The sequence below is a fragment of the Saimiri boliviensis genome, chromosome 14, assembly GCF_048565385.1.
Source record: "Saimiri boliviensis isolate mSaiBol1 chromosome 14, mSaiBol1.pri, whole genome shotgun sequence".
Classification (NCBI taxonomy): Eukaryota; Metazoa; Chordata; class Mammalia; order Primates; family Cebidae; genus Saimiri; species Saimiri boliviensis.
The window spans coordinates 90,512,511-90,535,438 of NC_133462.1; the positions used below are offsets into that span (position 1 = coordinate 90,512,511).

Here is a 22,928-nt window from a genome sequence, read left to right on the forward strand (position 1 = left end):
TTGTCTGTGCAGAGAACTGCAAGTAACCTACAAAAAGATTACTACTATGAATTCTTGCAAGCCTCCAGGAGAAAAGGCCAATATGAAAAAACCAACTGTATTACTATATATTGGCAGCAAAACAAAGTGACAATGAAATTTTAAATATCATTTCCATTGGAAGACATAAAACATTTAAGGATAAACCTAACAAAATTTGTGTAAGACTTAAAACATTGAAATTTACAAAACATTACTAAGAGAAATTAAATGCTAAATAAACAGAGAAATAAACTGCACTCACGGATCTGAAGACTCACTGTTCAGATGTCAATTCTCCCTAGATTTATCTAGAGATTCAACACAATCTCACACAAAATCTTAGCAGACTGACAAACTGAGTGTACAATTTATATAGAAATCTATATAGACATTAATCTAGATAAATCCAGGCTATAAAACACCCTGCTAGAGAATCTTTACGCTTGAAGGTAGTTAAAGGATTTTATCTTTTGCGTGAGTAAATAACCTGTCCATTTCCACAAGGAAAGCCAGAAGCAAATCCAGGACTAGGAACCAGCCTTGTTCTTTCACATTTTGATACTGTGCTCTTCAGAGTGGCACATCATGCTACTTGTAATTAAGATTCGTTCACTTTTTACTTTGCCTATAAAGATACTCAGATCTCAACAGATACCAGAATACCTAAATGTGCTATCACCTCTCGATGTGCAGCAATAAGCAGAAAAAGAGCCAAGAACTATGTGATAATAAACAAAAATAACAAATTTCCCAAACCTTCTTAACAAAAACGTAACAAACATACCTGATCTTAGGAATGAATTGACTTTTACCAGAAATTACACATTTTAAAGACGTAAGGACTCCATAAAAATGTTTTGTTTTATAAATTATATAGTAAATTACACTGTCCAAAGCACTGAAATTTTAACTAAATTCATTAAAGCAGCTTCCATCAGGCTGGCTCTCAAAATTAATTTCAAGTTCTCCTGTTATACGATACAAACCCAAATAGACTCAATTACATTTTCCTTTTAGAAAGAAACTCAAATTTAAAAGTGCTGCTACAGTGAAGTTGCTCCTTCAAGTATGTATGTGGCAGCAGAGAATGCCAGAGCCCTGGCGGTCACACAGGACACCACGAGTGAGCCTGGAGATGGCGTCAATCCACGACCAATCTATTGCTCACAGAAACCGTCATTTTTGGTTGTGCTTCTTTATTCAAGATATTTAAAACTTTTGCTCAAATTAAGTGGCGCCCATTTTTAAAAAAGAATTATAACAACTTGAACAAATTTATCCATTCCTACATGGTAGCTGCCTGGCTCTCTTACTATCACTCTTATACTGGGGATGCCTAGCCCAATGGAGCCGGATAGGATAAGCCCTGCTTCCTTACTGTTATACTGGTTGAGCTCTCAGAGCTTTGTCTAGGTGGGGCCAAACCCTTATTTAACATGAACGGCTGAACACTGAGATAAGGAAACTTAGTAGCAAATCTTATTGTTCTCACAGGACTGAAGAAGGTCCGTATTTTGGCCCTTCTTTAAATGTACAGTGCCACACTGGTACCTTAACCATTGTCTCTTAGAGAAATAGCTCTTTTCCCGTTTTTTTTTTTTTTTTTGGAGTAAGTTCTCCCAGGATAGGGTGTCTGCAAGAGACAATATTTCATTGTAGCTTATTATTAGCTATCAAAAATAAAACTATGCATGATTTCCAGGAGACACAGCAAACCCTTGTCTCTTCCAGGTTCTTTTGTAGTTTACTGACATGACGAAAACAGTACATAGCTCATTCGAGCCACTCCTATATATGCATGCAACTCATAAGGATCATCCTCAGTGATACAAAGTGGATGTAAAATTGTCTGTAAGAAGTCAGGAAATATTTAGGACACTTAAGAATGCTCACATACTTCTCATAAAGGTTGTAAAGGATTCAGTACTTAACACGGTACTTTATGCACAGTAGAAACTCAATGCATGTGAGTTGAATCGAGTAGACGTGTCTAATATGACGTACCTATTTTAAATTCCTAGTTACAAGAAACAGAAAATCACGGTACTCCTGGTTACCAATAACATAATACAGACACGAAGTACTTGTGTTACTTCTTACTAACTCATGTAATTCATATAATTCTATCTTTACCTTAAGGGTTAACAGAGAAGAACAGTTGGCATATAACAGACCCCAAATAAATGTTTTTGACTAATAGATGTTTCAGAGAAAAATATGACATGTTGGAATAAACTGAAATGGATGGACTAACTAAAAATAATTACACAAAAATTCTGAGTACATTACTGAATGAAAAACATTTCATAGTAAAAATTTTATACAAGCATTTGAAAATCAAAGTATCAAAATACCAACAATATCGGAGGTAGTACCAACAATATCTGAGGTAGTAAAGAAAAAAAAAAGGGAGGGAGGGACAGGCGTAATTTCCTGTTCCTGAACTTAAGCAAAAATTGCAGCATTAAAAACAAGAAGCGTGGGTGCCGTGGTTCACAGATCTAATCCGAGCACTTTGGGAGGCCGAGGAGGGAGGATTCTTTGAGCCCAGGAATACAATACCATCCTGGGCAACATGGCAAAATCTTATCTCCACAAAAAGTACCAAAACATTAGCCAGGTATGGTGGCTCATGCCTGCAGTCCAAGCTACTCGGGAGGTTAAGGTGAGAGGATCACCTGAGCCTGGGGAGGTAGAGGCTACAGCAAACTGTCATCGTACCACTGCACTCCAGCCTGGCCAGAAGAGACCTTGTCTTCAAAAATAAACAAATATAAACAAGTTTGAAGCAGATCACGATAAAACTAAACATATATCATTTGTACTTTTTTTTAAAAAAGAGATTGGGTCTCACTCTGCCACCCAGGCTGGAGTACAGTGATGTAAGCACAGCTCACTGTAGCCTCAACCTCCTGTGCTCAAGTGATTCTCTTGCCTGCCTTAGCAGCCTCCCAGGTAGGCAGAGCTACAGGAGTGCACCACCACATCCAGCTGATTCTCATATTTTGTAGAGATGGGGTCTCACTGTGTTGCCCATGCTGGTCTCAAACTCCCGGCCTTAAGTAATCCTCTCGCCTCAGCCTCCCAAAATGCTGGGATTACAGGCATGAGCCACTGTGCCTGGTCTAGCAGTATTCATTTTGTGGGCAATAAAGTACTGTTTCTAATGACAGAGAAGTCCAAAATAAGATATTGTCTTTACTACTTCATTAAATATTAAAAACAAATTCCTTTAAATCCTATTTAAAACAAGAATTTTTACAAATAAACCTGCAGTGTTTTCTTTAAAATTAAAGACACAGGGGCAAATTTAAAAATTATAATTTTTAAACTAGTTTTCTTTAAAAAACAACACTGGGTTATCTTTTTAAAAATTAAATGAGAGGCCAACTAACAAATTATTATGAAAAAAAGAGAAAAATAAATTCTGTGATCACATTGAAAAAAATTTCAAGAGGTATCTGGGGAGTCAAAATTTTAAGAAAACTTTTGTGCACAGAAGTTCAATCATCAATCACTAAAATGTCAGTAAAACAGAAAGTATCATTACATCATTAACTTTTATTCTCATTACATCATTAACTTTTATTCACTTAAAATACTTTTGCTATAAATTCATTTTAGCAGTGCAGCCAAAATATTTACTTACTATGCCACAAAGATATCTTACCTTTTTATCATAGACATCTTGCCAGTTTACTCCAGAAAAGAAACTGTGTCTCATAATTTCTTTCGCATCATCTGGTCCTCCACCAAGGCTATGAGAACAGAAATAAAATTAAACGAGTGTAAAACATTTATGTAAGCTCAAAACAACAAAAATGGTTTTGTGAAAGTGTTATTTTCTGTGTAAAAAATAGTTCTTGGGATAAATAGCTATAAAAGTAAAAGCTTTTGCTGTAGGATCTATTTTTCCTAATATGCTTATAAGAACTAGCTTTAGAACAACAGTATGATATTTGAAGAAGAGCAGTGGCTTTGCAGACAGATCTGAAGGAAGCAACCATCTCCAACACTTATGAGATGTGTGACAACAGAAAAGATGCTTACCCTCTGTTTTCTATTCTGTAGAATGGGGAACAGTATTTGCTGGTGGGTCACTACAAAGGTTAAACAACACAGGGATTTGGTCTGGCTGTGTCTCCACCCAAATCTCATCTTGAACTGCAGCTTCCATAATCCCCACATGTTATGGGAGTGACCAGGTGGGGGGGCAGTAATTGAATCATGGGGGCAAGTTTTTTCTATGCTGTTCTCATGAAAGTGAGTAAGTCTCATGAGATCTGGTGGTTTTATAAAGGGCAGATCCCCTGCACACGCTGTCTCCTGCCTGCCACCATGTAAGACATGCCCTTGCTCTTCCTTCACCTTCTGCCATGATTGAGGCCTCCCAGTCATGTGGAACTGTGAGTCCAATAAACCCCTTTTTCTTTATAAATTATTCAGTCTCAGGTATTTCTTCATAGCAGTAGGAAAATGGACAAATACAACAACAGGTAAAAGAAATTCAGGTGTTTTCTGGCTTATTCAGTTTAATTTAGTACATATTACTAAGAATAAAAGAAAGAAAAATGAGAAATAGGAAGAACAGCAAGAAAGGAGGGGAAAAGAACAATGAAAGAAAGAAGAAATAAACCTATTTAAATTTGAATTTAACATAGTAGGCTGTTTGGACTTGTTCATTGTTAGAAATTATATGTGTTGGTAAATGCCTAACCACCAGCTCTCTGTGAGCAATCATACATTTATAGATATACAATTTTTTTCTTTCCTTTTTTTTTTTTTTAAGGGCACAGGACATGCCAGGTGCTCAGAGCAGAGCAGCCATGGAGCTGCAGGGACTGGACCTGGCCTGGCCTAGCCACCACTACACCCTAGACATATGAATTTAAATTTTAATGACAAAGAATGCAAAATACAAAATTTACAAACATCATAAAATATACAATGTTCTGTATTGTAAATTAGTCACCTGATTTTCACAGGAGACTTAATTTTTACTGTACTCCAAAGCCACTAATGGATGCAACTTATGACTAGTTCTAACATGAATATTGGCTGACATTTTTGTTTATGTTAAAGTCAAAGATGAAAGTGATAAAATGGAGACTAGACTTCACTTGTCAGTAATGTGAGTGGATTCTTTGCCAAATGGTTAAAGATTCTGGAATAGTGGAAGAATACTCATTTTTTTTGTTGCTATTTACAATGTAATGAATATGGACACAACAAACTTTCAAATTTAATCTGATTAACATTTTCTCTTACGTTCTAAACAATCAACAAAACAGTAAGTCCAGCCCCAACTCATAGTATTTGCCAATTTTGGTGGTATAAATTCTCCCACCATGGCCCATTTCAAGCTACCAATACGACGTCACCAAACACGGAGGCAGGAAGATCTGCGTCTTAGTAAACCATTATTTATTATGTCCACACAGATACAGCTGACGTAACTCATCTCAAAAATAAAGATAACCGTGAAAACATAACAAATTAAGGAGAGATGCATTTTCAGTATCTATGAGCTTTGCTTTTCCTTTCTTAATCAGTATATTTATACAATTTAATTTTTAATGATGACTATAATCTACAACCAGCTCACAAAATTGCTGAAAATATAACAGCTGGTTCTTGTGAGATGGTATATGCCAATTCTAACACAAGACTGGGTTGGAAGAAAACCATGTACAGATGCTCCTAAACTTACCAATGGGGTTACGTCTAGATAAACCTACATTTCAACTTAAGATGTGTTTATCAGGATGCAACTCCGTCATTAGCTGAGAAGCATACTAAATATACATCACTTTCACACCATCATAAAGTCAAAAAACTGTCAAGCCATCATAGGTCAGAAATCATTTGTAATTATATAATTCTAATGAATTCTGGTTATTAGATATAAGAAATACATGACTGGGAAGGACATGGAATCCTTTGACACAGAGTCAAAATGGAAAACAATCAGCTGATAGGTGAGTTTCTTTATTGATAACTGATTCCCATCAGATGGGTCTCCAACTCCCAGCTCCTTGTAAAATTCTCTAAATGAACTATACCCCAGAGATGGGACTTTTAGATTTGATCGTAATAGTGCTGTTCGATGTTTGCATTTGAATTTTCAGACTGGTAGTTCTGAATTCAGTGAGGGCTCAGCATTTCAGTCCCTGCCCTCTTTTTCATTCTATTTCAATTGTGTACGTTTCTTCCCAGGAGACTGCAAACTCCTTTTAAGGCCAGGTCAGTCAGTGCTGGATTATCCAAAAGGCATTCTAGAAAGCTTGTGCTTAGGGAACCAGAGAAGCAAAAGCACCAAAACACGTTTCTGAAAAGCATTTAGTATTTTCAAGTGCACATCAACATAGTCTGCATTAGACATATCAAAGCTCCATGGCATTTTCTTACACTTACGTTATAGTTTATTTCAATAGTGTTTCATTTGAATTGTATTTCAGACGAGAGTTGGAGTGGAGAATCATAATCATTTTGTAAACAAAATGCTTTAATCCAGCTTTAGTCATCCATTTTTGTAACTCAAGTTTTCTAGCAATACTTTGGTTTTGAACATAGCCAGCATTTATTCTATATTTATCAAATACATATAAAACTGAAATATCAGCTATGAATACCATGCAAAGTCTAAGAATACAATCAGACTTCCATTTTAGAAGCTAGGAGAAATTCTTTAACACACTTCCTCAATGTGTGAAACTGTCAAAAATTTCAGTGTCAATGGCTCTCTAATATACAATTTAAGACTTCAAAAATAATAACAAAATATGCTTTGAAGTAAGATATTTATGTCTAAAATACAGTATCAGAATGCCAAACTAAATTCTCAGCTACTATGAATTCTTTACTATGAGGAACATCATAGAATACACATTTTCCTAATGTTAGTGAATACAAGAGGTCATGCTTTTCCTATCAACTTTGCATAGGAAGATAAAGGAGGGATTAATAGAATGAACATAAAGGATGGAGAGTAAGAAATCAAAGCAAAATGATAGTTGACTCTTTGATAGAAGTGACAACAATTCAATAAAAGATACCAGAAAAATTCCAGTAGTATTTAAAATAGCTGCACAGAAAAAATGAAGAGGTATATTATAATGCTATCATTACTTATGTTTCCCAAGACTTTTCAAGGTCCTTTGTTGGCTTTCTTTTCTTTCTACCCCTGAAACTGAGGTTTCCCAAGACTGTCCTAGGCCCTCTTCTCATACACTTCCCTCGCCACTACTGTCTTGGCTCTAGATACATTTATGGCTTCCAATCCATATAATCTGGTACTGTGTTTCTTTTAAGCATTGATTCTATTATTTCCAGCTGCTCACTTGACATTCCCATCTTGGTTTTCTATAGAAACTTCAGACTCAGTGTATGCAAAGTTAGTATCAACATCTACCCCATCAAGCCTCCTTCATTTGCATTCCCTGTCTGAGAATCACCCTAGCTGGAAACCTCAGAGGCATTCCTGACTCCTACTTCCTCACAGTTTCTAGTTTATCATTCACCTCTATTTATCACTTGTGTACTACTGCTTCAGGAAGGTCCCCATCTATCATCTGAACAATTCTATAAATATTCCTTTTTTTTTTTTTTTTTTTTTTTTAAAGACAGGGACTCACCCTACTGTCCAGGCTGGAGTGCAATGGCATCAGTTTGGCTCACTGCAGTCTTGACCTCCTGGGCTCCAGCGAGTCTCCCACCTCAGCCTCCCAAGCAACTGGGACTACAGCATGTGCCACCACATCCAGCATTTTTTTTTAAACAAAGATGGATCTTGCTATGTTGCCCAGGCTGGTCTTGGAACTCCCGACCTCAAGTGATCTTCCTGCCACAGCTCTCAAAAGACTGGGATTACAGGCGTGAGCCATTGTGCCTGGCCCCATTACATTTTTATCAGCTCTGCCTGCCTCTGGATCCTCACTCATCTCATTTGTCCACGGCAAAACTTCCAGAGTTACCTTTTCATGACACAAATCCGATTATACCATCCCTTGCTTTAAATACTTCAGCAGCTATCTCATCCCCTTCTGAATAAAGATTAAATTTTTCTAAGAAATCTGAGATCCCTACAATCTAATGTATCAGCTTCATTTCCCAGTGTTAGCCAACTTATATTCTACACTCCAGTCACTGAACTTCTCAAATGCCACGTTATTTTGCAATCCTAGCTATACTCTACATGCGCTTGAGTACCACTGCATATTCAAACTCCTTCCTGATTCAGCTCAAGTCCCCCAATCCCCTAGACAAAGCTAAGAACTTCAACAGTACTTTGTGCATAGTGTGACCTGAACATCTGTAAGTATATGTTTTGTGCCCCAAATTATTCTATCAACATCTAGAGCAGAGTCTGGTTCTTCTGACTCATCCATGTATTCCCTGTATCTTGATACAGCAGTGGAGGGGCTTGACACATCTATTATAAAATATTAGATGACTGAAAATACTGCATCTTCCCTTTAGATCAGTATCAACCTCCTGGTGCACAAACAGGAATTGTTCTATTAATACACACCAGGCAGTTAACATTCTAAGAATCTACCTCACATTCATTCAATAGTTCCTAACTACCAACTATGTGCTATTCGTAGAGTGGGCTGACAAATAAAAAAATGAAAGAGACATACACATGAAAACCACAAGTATATTTTGTTCTACCAGCCACTTATAAAAAGGGCCACAAAGTAAAGAGTGGTCAAAGTTGCCTGCAGGAATAAAAAAAGGATGGAATAAAAATTCACTGCCTTGAATACCAAGCCAAATATTAGATTAAAATATCAAATAGATAAAAGTCGGCCGGGCGCGATGGCTCACACTTGAAATCCCAGCACTTTGGGATGCCAAAGTGGGCAGATCACAAGGTCAGGAGTTCAAGACCAGCCTGGCCAACATGGTGAAACTCCATCTCTATTAAAAAAAAAAAAAAAAAAAAAGAAAGAAAATTAGCCAGGCATAGTGGCATGCAACTGTAGTCCCAGCTACTCAAGAAGCTGAGGCAGGGGAATCGCTTGAACCCAGGAGGCAGAGGTTGCAGTGAGCTCAGATTGCACCACTACACTATAACCTAGTGAGAGACTCAAAAAAAAAAAGATAAAAGCCACCATTCTCTTTAAAGGTTACCTATCACCAGGTGCTACTGATTATTTAATTGTAAAACAATGCTATTAAATGGAACACATTTCAAAACCTGAACTCAGAAATTGTTGCACTGAAAATAAGACACATAAGAAATGCCAAATAGGCACCAAGAAACTTGATTTCTACTCTTCGTCTGTAGGAATGTGCTGAGAGATCTTGAATAAGTCACCTAACCCTCTCTGGGCCTTTGTTTTCAACTCTTATCAAATGGAAAAGAGAATAGTATCTTCCCTATGCGCCCAACAAGGCTACTGAAACATCAAGGGAGTTATAGATGTGAAAGTGGTCTGAAAAAGAAAACAAAATCACTTTATACACATAAATAATATCTGTAGCTAGGATTACAAAATGTTTTTTGTATGGTTCTTCGCAAAGCAAAAAGACAGTATCTCTTATTATGTTTGCTTATTTTTGCTGAAGATAAAGTCATGTTCCTTGTAAATTTAAAAGCTAGAAGAAGCATGCTGTGAAAACCATTTATAAGGTAGACTTAGAAATCCAACTCTTTGGGATTCACTCAATCCAATCAGTAAATGTGTATGTGTGTGTGTATACAAATATATATGTATGTACGCGTGCATGTGTGTGTGTGTGTGTGCGTGTGTAGACAGAGAGAGCATGCATCAAGCACAAATAGAACATTTTAACAAAACCCTATATGAGTTATTATAGAAGATAAAACAGTAAGTGAAATAATCTATGCTTCAAATGAGTACACTCAGAGAAATACTGATATGCATAGATACCTAGATGGGAAGCTAGATATATACATATACAAACACACGTTACGGGACATTTTAAAATGAATTAGTCATTTCACATACGATTTATAAAAGCTATAGGTGAATGAATTTATAAACATGAACAAAAATTCCTGTAGCTCAGTGAACAAAGCAGCAAGAGCCAAAGCATTCTTTAGGTCATAGCTGCAGCTACAAAAACAGAAATACAAACTGTGTACATTTTTTTTTGTTGCCATCAACCCTTTCAGCTTTGCAGAGAAAATAGTATTTTCAAACGATAAACGAAAAAGTAGTTAGAGGCTGGGTGTGGTGGCTCACGCCTGTAATCCCAGCACTTTGGGAGGCTGAGGCAGGCAGATCACTTGAGGTCAGGAGTTCAAGACCAGCCTGGCCAACATGGCAAAACCCAGTCTCTACTAAAAATTCAAAAATTAGCCAGGAAAGGTAGCAGGTGCCTGTAGTCTCAGCTACTTGGGAGGCTGAGACAGGAGAATCACTTGAACCTGGGAAACTAAGTTGCAGTGAACCAAGATCACACCATTGCACTCCAGCCTGGGTAGCAGAGCGAGATACCGTCTCAAAAAAAAAAAAAAAAAAAAAAAAGGCAGTTAGATATGTTAACACAGGTTTTGGTGGGAGGAGAATACTGGAAAAATAGTTCTTTTCCTTTTATAAGAAATACAAAGGCCCAGAGACTGAAAGAAAGAAAAGGTATTCTCCCATCCCCACAAGATCAAGTAACAGAGCAATTAAGAAATTTTCACTCATAATATGGATAATGAAACTCTCAAAATCCTTATTTGGTAAATCTGCATAAAATTTCCAAGTTAGGAAAGAGTTGAGAAAAATTTTTAAACATTCCATATTATGCAGTTAAAAATAAGTCAGAATCTCAGTAGGAAGACGTCTACACCAAATACATTGCTTCTTGGAGTTAGTTATATTTGAATTAATTTCCATATCTCACTTTTTAACCACACTCATCAGTAATTCGCTAAGCGTTATTTGAAGCTTACCGTTTATTTGGATCCTTTATCAAGAGCCCTGAAAGCAATGATTTTGCATCTGAAGAGAGTGTTCGAGGAAATTTAATGTCTTCCATTAATATGAGTTCGAAAAGTTTCTCGTGGTCCTGGTTGTAGAAAGGTAACCTCCCACACATCATTTCATACATGACAACCCCGAGGCCCCACCAGTCTACTGCTCGGCCATAGTCATTATCTTCTAACACCTAAAAGTGAAAGCAGTAAAAACATTACTTCTCATACGTTAACTTTTAAAGCATTATTCATAAAACATAAGATTTTTACATAAAAATGAATCTTAACTTTCAAAGGCTAGGTGGTCTATTTTGAGATCTCGACATTTAAACTCTGAAGCATCCTATGAAAAATATAAATCACACCAAATATGTAAAATATTCAAAATAAATCCAGAAATGGTCAGTGTCCAAAAAAAGGGGCAGGTCGTACAAAAAAGAAATCCCAAGTACCTGAATATACATAAGGATCAAATGAAAAACGTTAGCTAGCATATTTACATATTTTTTCCTAGGCCTACTGACTTTTTCATTCTGGTTCCACCCATGTGGACTTTAAGTAACAACTCAGAGATAGGGTGTGCTGATTATAGAGCATATTATGTGCAATGCACATTCCTACTTTAAGAATAACTAAATAATACAAATTAAACAGTGAAAGACAGTAGTAAAGACAGACAATGGAATGGAGAAGTGTACAGGGCGTAACAATCATTAAAATAAGTTTGAAAACCTTTGGAAGTCCCTATATATTTCAACTCTTTCTGGAACTATTTAATTAACAAAGTGAATATAAAGGCTTATGGTACGAGTAGTAATAAGTAACAACAAAAATTTCTGTTACAGCCAAAAATTTACTAACTCTGTGGTATATGTCCTTAAATTTTTCCCAAAATACATTACATGCAAAATAAATTTAGTTAGAAATGATATAAAAGTATCTGTTTACCTACATTGGAGCAACCTGTTCAAATGGGAACATGGTAACTTACCATTTGTCCCAGGAAAAATTTGGTTTTATCTTTTTCTCAGATTTGTTCCTCATCCAATGGAATATTCCTATCTATATGGAACTTTCAATATTTTGTTTTAAAACTACGTCTGATAATCTTAAAACTTACTTTATTTGATCCTTTCAGCTTTGGAAAACCAGATCAGGAAAACCACACATATGAATCTATCCATTTAAAACACTTATAACCGATTACACAAGAGAACATTTGATGAGGTGAAAATAGTACTTGTGTTCCAAACTTTCTTGGTTCAAATTAAATATTTTCTTGAATATTACTCTTATATGATTTTTATTTAAATTTCCCAATAATCTCACAGAATTACAGGTGATGTTTTTGACAGTTACATTATGATTACCTAAAAATACTATGAAAGGCACGTTGGTAGGGTATTTAAAGATAAAGGATATAATTTATCAGAAAAGAATATGTTACTTAAAAGATTTAGTCAGTAAGCATTTTTATTATGAAAAAATTTTTAATTCAATTACATCAATGTTTGTTTTATGGCTTAAAAAAACGGAAAACTTCACTGGTGAGATACGAACACAAGTTTAGATCCTATGCTTTTCTAGAAATCTTTTGTAAATCACGAACTAAGAAAAACATTTTCTGGAAGAAGAACAAATTCTAGTTTTCATCATTAGCCAAAAGAATGTCACATTTTTACTTGTTTGAAATGACTAATATGAGAACGAATAGAAAACAAGAAATAACGTAAAAAAGCAGAAGAAATTCTACTTATGTATTTACGTTAAAGGAAATGCTGCATGTACAATTTTAAAATACCCGTGACTTTTGACGATTCAAGGATCTGTCTCATGGCCAATTAGCAGAGGGCACTGTTTGTGGGCCTTGATCTAATTGATACAGGATTTTAACTAATAACAACAAAAAAATTTAAATCTAACTAACCTTTAACTGTATTCCTACAACACCAACAAAACAGTGGCATACACGAAAAGGAGCCAAATGTGGTTTTTAACCTCTTTTTTCATAAAACCATAAAAAGCATAAAAGCTGGATTAACTGCCTCCCGAACCCACATTTCACCAGCCGGGTTCTCATCCCCAGCTGGCAAAACTGGCAATCCTTTATTTTTGTTTAAATACCTGGTTTGCAGCCAGAAGGGAAAGTGAGTACATAAAAAGAGGGTTTTTATTTTTGAAGAGAAATAAGCAACTGAAAAATAGAACTGCATTGTAAAAAAATCTGTTTGATAAAATACATTTTACTTAGCTCTGTAAAATGAATACTGATTTTCAAAATAAGTGAGTTTGCCTCTGAACATACGTGCTTTAATTGATATGCAGATACATAATGCTATAATTAGAACTGTTTGCCGTATCACTTTGTATTGAACAAAACTGAAGTAAGGTATTGTCTTACTGGCATGTAAACTTAAGCAATGCTGAAGAGAAAGCGTCCTAACAACTAAGCCATCCCTCTTTACCTAAGAGACTTCACTATCAATCAGAAAAACTTTTATTCAAATCCTGTCTCCAAAGAGCTATAAGATGAAACATACAAGAAATAAAAATAATAATGATTACAGTATCCTACGTGTGGATATATTTGTTTCCACTATTTAAACAATATCCTTTCTCTTTCCTGAATCTAAATTATTTCAAAACACAATACTTTAAAATACCCTGGAAATCCCATAGTCAAATTAAACAATTTGAATCCAATAACCTCTTACAGATTATTTCTACAAGATGATTTTTTTCTCCCTACCCAAAGCATTTATTTTTTAAAAAATACATAATATAAAATATACATTTTTTTAACTTAAGGATTGCAAATTCTTTCTGGCTACCTCTAAGAATTTTTTTTTCTAGCTAAAAGGTTATTTCATGGTTATTGTGAGGGCTGGCTGAAAGGTATGATAAATAGTGATATAATGGACAGGTACAACAGTGGTAGAACATATGTTAACTTCATTAAAATGTAATTTCTCATACAATTTCGATATAAATGCAGATCAAAATATGCTCCTGAAAAAAATCCAGTGAAAAGATTTATCTAGAAGAAATAAACTTGTGTCTCTTTTCCATAAAAGCAACGTTACCGGCTTTTAAATGAAACTCAAAGTTTAAATAGGAAAGCAGACATTTGGTACTTCCCTTACCCCTACAGTCCTTTGTAATCACAGATGTAGTTGTACTTTATACCTACCTTTAACACAAATGCCCACACAGAGAAGACAGACAAGAGGGGATTTGGAACATTAAAAGAAATGTAAATGTTAAAAAATGATGAGAGGTCACATTAAATGAAAATTCAAACAGAGCACAAACTCTAGAAAACAAGGCTTTATTTCTAATAGGAGCCAGAAACTGCTTTACTTTCTGATATGATAAAACCTAAGCCTCAAGGAGGTTACAGCAAATACAAACTAACACTGAATACCCTGGAAATGTTTGATTACTATTCTGTAATATTTAATGAGGACCCTTCCATTTATAAAACAACCAGGTGAGTTAAAAAAAAAAAAAGTTCTTAAATTGTTACTCACTTCAAAGAATGATATTAAGTGAAAAGCTATACATTTTTAAATGATACCACCAATTAAAGTTACCAATGTAAATATTTATTTGGCTAATGGGTATTAAAATAAAATCTATTCATTCCAATATTCTTTTTATCAGGAGGATTTACTAGTAGGTTACAGGGACACCTCTCTCAGCTTGCCCACCAGGCCACACAATGCACCCGAGGCAAGCAATTATAAGGAGGCTATGTATGCCCTGGAGTGGCTTACTGCTCAATCAATAATCCTGACAGAACAGATGGGGGAAAAAATTAAACATCTAAACAAACTGTCTGCACACCTATGTTGTGAAAGTAAACTGCGAACTTGGATGAACCAATTTACCGCTAATTCAAAAAAAAAAAATTTTTTTTCTGGTAGCCTTACATTTCAGGTAAGTGATAGATATGTGTTTTATACTTAAATATACATCTATATCATTTATCATTTATGGGAGCCTTTCATATATTCTTAACATCACAGGTATGGGCTAAGAAAAAAATGACCTATAAATTTTCTCATTCAGATTTTAAAATCAACTGCAGCTTCTGGAATCGTATCCATTTCAAATCATAAGATTATAACTTCTACAGTTGCTTGGTATTTTCTTCATAAATATATTTTTATAACTATTTCTCACTGCCTTAATAATTCTTATGTGACAGCAACTGCCAATACCATTTGCCATGAATTAGAATGCTGTGAACTTTATGGCCACCACTCCTAGCATGCACACACAAATACTTGTACAGTTAACATCGTACTTTAAAAAGCAAACTCTGGCTAGCATAGGAAAAATCCTTCAACAAGAGAAAGGCTAAATGGATACAATAACAATGTTTAAATCATACTTACACATATCTTCCAAGAGATTTCTATACTTCTTTTTTATTCTGAAGCAATAGACATTATGGGATTCCAAGAAACTGAGTCTTTATAACCCAAGTAACAATAGCCATAGTAAAATACTACAGGTAATCACCAGTGCTCCCAGTTAGGGTTAGTTTTGTATATGTTCTCATGCTACAGAGAATTTAAAATTAAACTTTGTGCTTAAACTAGAATCACACCAAAGTACTGAATGCAAATATTCTGTTAAAGCCAAAAGACCATATAACATTGAAAAGAAGTTAGGGCGAAAAATAGATACTATAAGAACTGACAGACCTCTAAGTAAGTAAAAGATGCCACTTATAAACATTGAGAGGCGTTAATTCCATTTTAGTTTATACTTAAACAATGTCCAATTATGAGATAAAATGGAATGGCTTTTAATATTACCCAGAAAAACGTATAAAATAGCAACATACTATAGAAAGAAATTAAATATATTCAACTAAATAGTAAGCCAACTCCTATGAGAGAAGTTCTGAAATATGAATTCTAACTGCAGAGCAGACGACTTCTATCTGAACTCATCCCCGCACTCCCTAATGTTCCCTTTAATCATGATGATGAGACCTTCTCTGAATTACCAGGAAGATGATGGTTTTCAAAAATACCCCAGAAGGACAGATATTATAGGAATTATTAATAAGTAAATAAAATGTTAGGATTGTCCACAATTTTGGAAAGGCCACAAAAGCAACTCTTTATTTTCACAAAAGGCTTAGAGATTCTAAGACTAGTTTTACAATCTGCTGGTATTTAGTAGAACTTTGTACAAAGACTAATCAGAATGTAACTACATGTGCTACTATTTTTACCTACAGACTAAATACGCAAACATACGTAACTTTAGCTTCATTCATTTCTCTTCAGATCTCCTAAAAACAATATTGGCAGCACCCACAAAATGACATATTTACATTTATTCTTTGTTGGATTTAAAATAAAGAAAATTCTATTTAATACATTTCAATCAAGTTAGCTTCTAACTCTTCCCCACGCCTACAACGCTACTCCACGCCCTAGCACCTCCTTTACTACCCTTTGTGGAAACTAATATATATCTCAGATTTTAAATTTATATAGAATTTAATCTCTATTTGTAGTATGACCTACCACAATGACTTTGAGCAAATCTTGCCTCAAAATTGTTATAAAAATATTTTCATCTATTTCAGCTATTTTTAAAATGTTACATTATATGCAAGATATTAAAGATAGTCAGTTTCAAAAGAAAATAAGTAAAATTATAGTAAATGAAATGTTTTCCAAGATTGGGGCTCTAAAAAACTAAAATGAATGCATCAAATACTGCACTTTAGCCACTCGGGAAAAAAAATCATTTCACATTTAGACGAAATAAAATTATGTACTCTTTTGCTCAACAACCACAGCTAGATATTACATATTTCCCAACAACCTAGTCATTTTTTGCAATCTTTGTTAGTTCTAACTTGATTATCAAATAATTTTTATTTTTACACTATTACAGAAGTGCATTTCTCTAGGTTTCCAAAACCACCTTATTCAACCTTCCCCATCTGTCACCATCTGCTTCTTTTTAGCATGTACTTTTTGTGTGATCACATAAGCATGTGAAAAATAACTAACATTCAGATGATTATCTGCTGGTACATTTGAGGACTGGGCATAATAAAAGTGAACTGCCAAAACGCACTTAACACTTTTAATTTTGTTGGGTCTTGCATGTAAGCTACATTTGATTTTCAAACTGTTTTACAGTTGGAAAGTTGATCAGGTACTGCTAACTCAAGAGCAAAGCTGAGACTCTAAATAATTAGCACTGCATAAAATAGTTTGGATTCAATAGGAGCCAAATCAAATAATAAAATTTAACAGTAAGAGTTTATATGAGATTTCTAATTTCTTTTATAATTTCTAGGTGTGAAAATACAGCACAGATTATAACAACAAAATCCCATGGCCCATAATTTACTATATATCAAGTTTATTTCCTTCTAATGTACAAAAGAGCAAAAGTACATTCATTTAAAACTATACATGCAAATGCAGTTTTAGATAGTGTGGCACACTAAATGCATAGTGTGTATGCCAGCAAGGACTGAACCTCTATAACCTGTTAAAAATACAACACAAAACAAAAAGCAGCTTGTTCTCCATTAACAATATTGTTAAATGCTTCCCAAGTTGGAAAACTGCATTGTAAGCTGCATTCTTCATCAAAAGAGGTACGAGAACAAATACCATAAAATACTCTTTTTTTCAACAAATGGCATATTTATAAGTTTTATCTTTTCCTAATTTGCCACAAGAAACAAATTAAATTCACTTAAGCTTATTTTAAAACCTGCCATGAATCTGACATTGGACATGGCTTTAAACTGATTTCTAACACTCTTGGTGAAGTATGTTCAAAATACCCTTCACCTATCTTTCTACCAGATTAAAACAACGTGAAAGGTGAAGGAACAATATTGCTAGATGACGTATAGGTTGCAGCAAGATTCCTGCATCATATGCAAGCAAGTCTTCTGCAAAAAACAGAAGGGAAAATGTTGACAGTGAGTCATTCACAAGAGAAACAGTACTCAAGAATATATTACAGATTTGATACACAACTACTACTTCTAGTACTATTATGAAAAGTCCAGCAGTAAGAATGGTCACGTACGAGAAATTTCAAGGTCCAAAAAAAGTGAGAGACGCCATCTGAGGTAAAAGGAAGAGGCTGGCTTCAGCTCCTGCCAATCCCTCCCTAACACTGACCATGTAAATCTGATCACAGCATTGCCTTGCTCTAAATTTACAAGTGATTCTCCCTTAACCACAAGATCAAATATAAAACACGGTTACGTTTTAATCCGTATGTGTCCAGCCTCCTCTCTTCCTGCTTCCCCTTTTCCACTGCCAGGCCCTCCCTGCAGGCTTAAGCACTTTTCCTTTTCCTTCCACTCCACTCTATGTAACTAGTAAAGCAGTTATTTTCTTGCACAGTAATTTGTTTTCCATATCTTACCACCTTAGTAAACAGCAAGTCACTTGAAAACAAACATTTCCCACCGTCGTTGTATTCCCAGCACTTAACATAATGCCTGATACTTAATAAATATTCGATAAATAGTTCTTTAATGAATGAATGAGTGTTTTTCAGTCAAATGATCCACACTGAAGACCAGAATAAAGGAATTAAATTCTCATTTTTTAAGTAAGGGTAAACACAATCAAAGTTTAAAAAATATAATATGTGACACAACATTTCAAATATAAAAGTTAAAGTTTCACAACAAGTTAGTTGTTTCAAGATTTCTTATAGTCAAATCATAACAATAATCACTATTCCCTATAAAAATATGGTGTCAAGATTTTATTTATGAATCAACCTGTATCAACCAAGGATGGGCATATAAATTGTTTTTAAAAACCAGACTTTTAGAATATTAAAGTATGCAGAAATGTTTTCTTGTCTATAAAGAGAAATTGATAATTTTGTGGGAACTGTAAACTTTCCATTCAGAAACAAGTGGACTCTTCTTGCATTAAATTCTTAATTTGTTTTTCAGTTGACGACATTGCATAGGAAATATCTTTGTTTCTCAGATCATCTGCTTCTTAAATGAGATGTATTCCATCTTCTTCAGGAATAATTTACCCTAATTGTGATACAACTAATTTTGTTATTCTAAGTATGACATATCCTCTTCCATGGCAAATGTACAGCAGGGGTAACTGAACTCCAGAGAAACAAATAATTTTTCATTACATTTTTAAAAACAATTTTATTCCAGAAAATATTGTATTTGAATAAGCAAGAAATAGTGTTGCTAAAGTTTTACCTAATTCAACCACAAAAACAGAGATTTCCAAACTATAGGATTTTAAAGAGAGAAAATGGTATTTTTGGCAAAAAAATAATAGTAGGAAATTTATTGTATTTTAAATAGTAGCGCTTATTTACAGTAACTTAACATTGTTGAAATGTAAATTTAATCCCTAGTTAAAAAAAACTATTAGACTAGACCAGCATGATTACTATATGTATAAGGATTGTTGGTATCACCGGGGATTTATTTTACTTTCTAATTTCTTTTGATTATCTTTTCCTGTTGGACATTTACAAGGCATTCATTTAAAAATTATGATTATTTATATCTGTAAGTGGTCTTCAAATTATGAGTTTTGAGGCCGGAGCGTATGTAGTTTAAAAAATAAAAGTGGGCTTTATAGTCAGACAAACTAATTAGAATCTTCATTACACTTCTACTATCTCCTAGTTGTGTACAGATCACACTTAAATATTTTGATCTTATGTTCCATCACTTAAAAAAAAATCTATTTGCTATCAATCATCAAAGACTATTCCAAATGTTAAACGAAACAACAGATGTAATGCATCTACACAGCATGTGGCACACAGTAGATGCTCATTAAATAGTAACCCTCACCCATCAAATATTAACACCTCCCTATTTGGCTATAGCCCCACTAACTGTATTGGAGTTTAAGGGGAAATGGGGCACCAGCTGCTCTCTTTGGAAAGCTCTTCCCCCGTACCTTTGCAATAGGTACCATCACTTTCCATCAACCACCACTTTCCCTGAACATCCTATCTGTGAAAGATGTTATTTTCCAAAGACAGCTGTGGCAGTATCTCCCATCTCACATGCTCTTCTGCAATGTAAAGGTGGGGTCTCTGTCTCTACCACTTAAACCTCTGCAGGCTTACAAGCGCTTTAGGGAGTAAGGGTATGACAGAAATGATGATGTGTGATTTCTGAAAATAGGCCACAAGAGGAGATGCATAAACAAATGTTCACAGCAGCATTATTCAAAATAGCCAGAACATGGACACACCCCAAATGTACATCAGCTGCTGAACAAATAAACAAACTGTGGTATATCCATACAATGGAGTATCATCCAGCCATAAAAAGGAATGCAGTAACAGTAACATGCTGAAACAGGGAGCAACACTGAAAACATGATGCTGAGTGAAAGAAGCCAGCCACAGAAGACTCCATCCTGTATGACTTCATTTGTATGAAATGCCTACAATAGGTAATCTATAGAGACAAAAAGTAGATCAGTGGTTGCCTATGGGGGAAGGAAGAATGAGGAGTTAACAGGTATGGGGTTTTTGGAGTGATGAAAATATTCTGGAATTAGACAGCAGTGATAGTTGTACAACTCTGTGAACATACTAAAAATCACCAAAGTGTATACTTTAAAAGAGTAAGTTTCATGGTATATGAATTGTACTCCAATTATAAAAAAATCTGTGAAATCAAGTTTTTAAAAGTTAGTAGTCTTGATGGTTTACTTGCTGGAAACAAAGGAACCGTGCAGTTTCTAACATGTTCCCTAGGACATTTTCTTTTAGAGCTCAGATGAAAGAAGTCTGACTACATTGAAATTGTCACTATGAGGAAGGCCAGACCACATAGAGAGAAGGGCTACATATAAGCGCTCCTGCCAACAGCCCAAATAAGGTACCAACAGCCAGCCAGCAGAACTGTCTAACATATGAATGAAGGTGCTTCTGGATGACTCCAGCCTCCTGCCACAGAATCATGCTTTCACCATAAAGTCTTTCAAGCTTAGGCCTCATACACAGTGGAGCATAAATTAGCTATCTTTACTGTCCCCATCTGCGTTCCTGATTCAGAAAATCTATTATTTTATATAAAATGGTTTTTTCCACTGCTAAGAATTAGGGTGGTTTGTTACACAGCATTAGTAACTGGAACACCATCTACAACAGCCAAGCCACACCCTTACATTTAATCTTTTTTAAAAATTACATTTATGGAACTTCAACCATTAAGTCATTTATTTATTTATTTATTTATTTAGTCAGTCTATCTCCCTCCACTGAAAGTTAAGTTCCCTCAGAGTAGGCTTCTTTTCTGTCTTGCTCCTGTAACCACATCACCCAGAAAAGTACCTGAGATACAGCAGATACACAATAAATATTTGTTGAATAAACAAATTAATAAACTATTGTGGAACACTTAGCACTGAGAGGTTACCAGTTTTGAGCTTCCTTTGACATAAATACCAAAATGTAGCAACTGTCATTTCAGTAACTTTCCCAATAAAATAATTTTTAACAAACCTGCAATACTATAAATTAAAAATCATTGTTTGTTTCTAAGGAAAGTCCAAGATGGTTTAAAAATATATAAATATTCTTGCTGAAATCAAATATTCTATTATAATAAATGAATCAAAATGGATATAGCCAAGATAAAATAAATATGGCCAAGAAATAAAAATTAATTTAATCGACTTTAGTTCTACCTTTGTGCTTATAGTTTATAAAATCTACTTTCAGTATATTCTTGAACCTACAATACCCCATTGCAACAAGAACCAAAAAATTCTGATTCAGGTTGAAATACAGATAAAAGGAGTAGGTACTACAGTTAATTTTTAACGCTTAAATGGTTTAATTTGCAAAAAATTATGTCAATGTTATTTTTCCTATTAATGGAACCAAAGCCTACCTCTGGTGCCAGATATTCTGGTGTCCCACAGAATGTCTTCATGGTGGCTGCATCTGTGATCCCTTCTTTGCAAAGTCCAAAATCTGTAATTTTTATGTGGCCATCTTTATCCAGCATTAGATTCTCCAACTGTGTATTAAGAAAAAATAACATAATTTGTTGTATACTATTCAACAGGAAAATACCGTTTTTGAAAAATTACTGAACGCTGAGTAAAGTATTTTGGAAACAGGACATAGTTGTAGTTAATAGAACTTTCAGTATTTACAAACCCTGTTGCTTCATGTGTAAAAAGGAACATGTTTTATCAAATACTTCAGAATGATAAAATTAATCTGTTTTTAAACCAATGAAAATGAGTGATATAGCTTTAAGAGCCATTATTAAGTTCTGAAAATTAAAGCCTAATCAACTTTTCAAAGCAAACAACAATCCTCTCTTTTTTAAAAAAAAGAAAATGTGATTTAAACAATCCCAAAGAGATGAGTATCTTCTTCTAGATATATACAGATGGTTTTCAACAATTTCTCTTGGGAATCTATTGCTATTATAAAATATTCACTTACAGAAATGTTTTTTGGTGGTGCTTGTAAATCAAACCTAAATCTTATTTTGTAAGGTAAGGCGATATCCTCTTTTGCAGTTCTTTGTAATAAAGAAATACCAACCCTTTTAAACATAAAAAGAAAAAGAATATCAAAGTCAAACATTCAACAGTTAATAAAAATATATAGCACAAATGTTATAAAGTTGGAGTCTCTTTGAACCTATTAAAACACCACAGAAAATCATAAAGATTTAACCAAGTAACAGGATCATGTGCCTCAGGTGAAAATTATGAAATGTAAGCGGGGAGGAATTTGCACAAAGCCAGCACAATTTGAAATAACAATGTAACTAGCCAGCTCCCCTCCGGCTAATTTGAACCTAAGATTATGATTGTCATCCCACAAAGTCTCAGATGAGTTCTGAGTTGTGATCATACAGCCTTATGTAGTCAGGGCCCATAAAACTTTGCCTAGTCATGTAGATACAACCTGAAGGTACTTCTTT

At 34.6% G+C, this 22,928-nt stretch overlaps 1 protein-coding gene across 4 annotated transcripts in view; it reads right to left on the minus strand.

Moving 5' to 3' along the window:
* AKT3 (AKT serine/threonine kinase 3) overlaps positions 1-22,928 on the minus strand; it is a 318,464-nt gene that overhangs the window by 40,005 nt on the left and 255,531 nt on the right. For all 4 annotated transcript variants that reach the window (XM_039464326.2, XM_039464325.2, XM_074385420.1 and 1 more), the window contains 3 exons: positions 21,876-22,004; positions 10,934-11,148; positions 3,692-3,779 (listed from right to left, as the gene is read on the minus strand). In XM_039464326.2, coding sequence (XP_039320260.1) covers positions 3,692-3,779; positions 10,934-11,148; positions 21,876-22,004 — 432 coding nt within the window. The remainder of the gene's footprint in view (positions 1-3,691; positions 3,780-10,933; positions 11,149-21,875; positions 22,005-22,928) is intronic.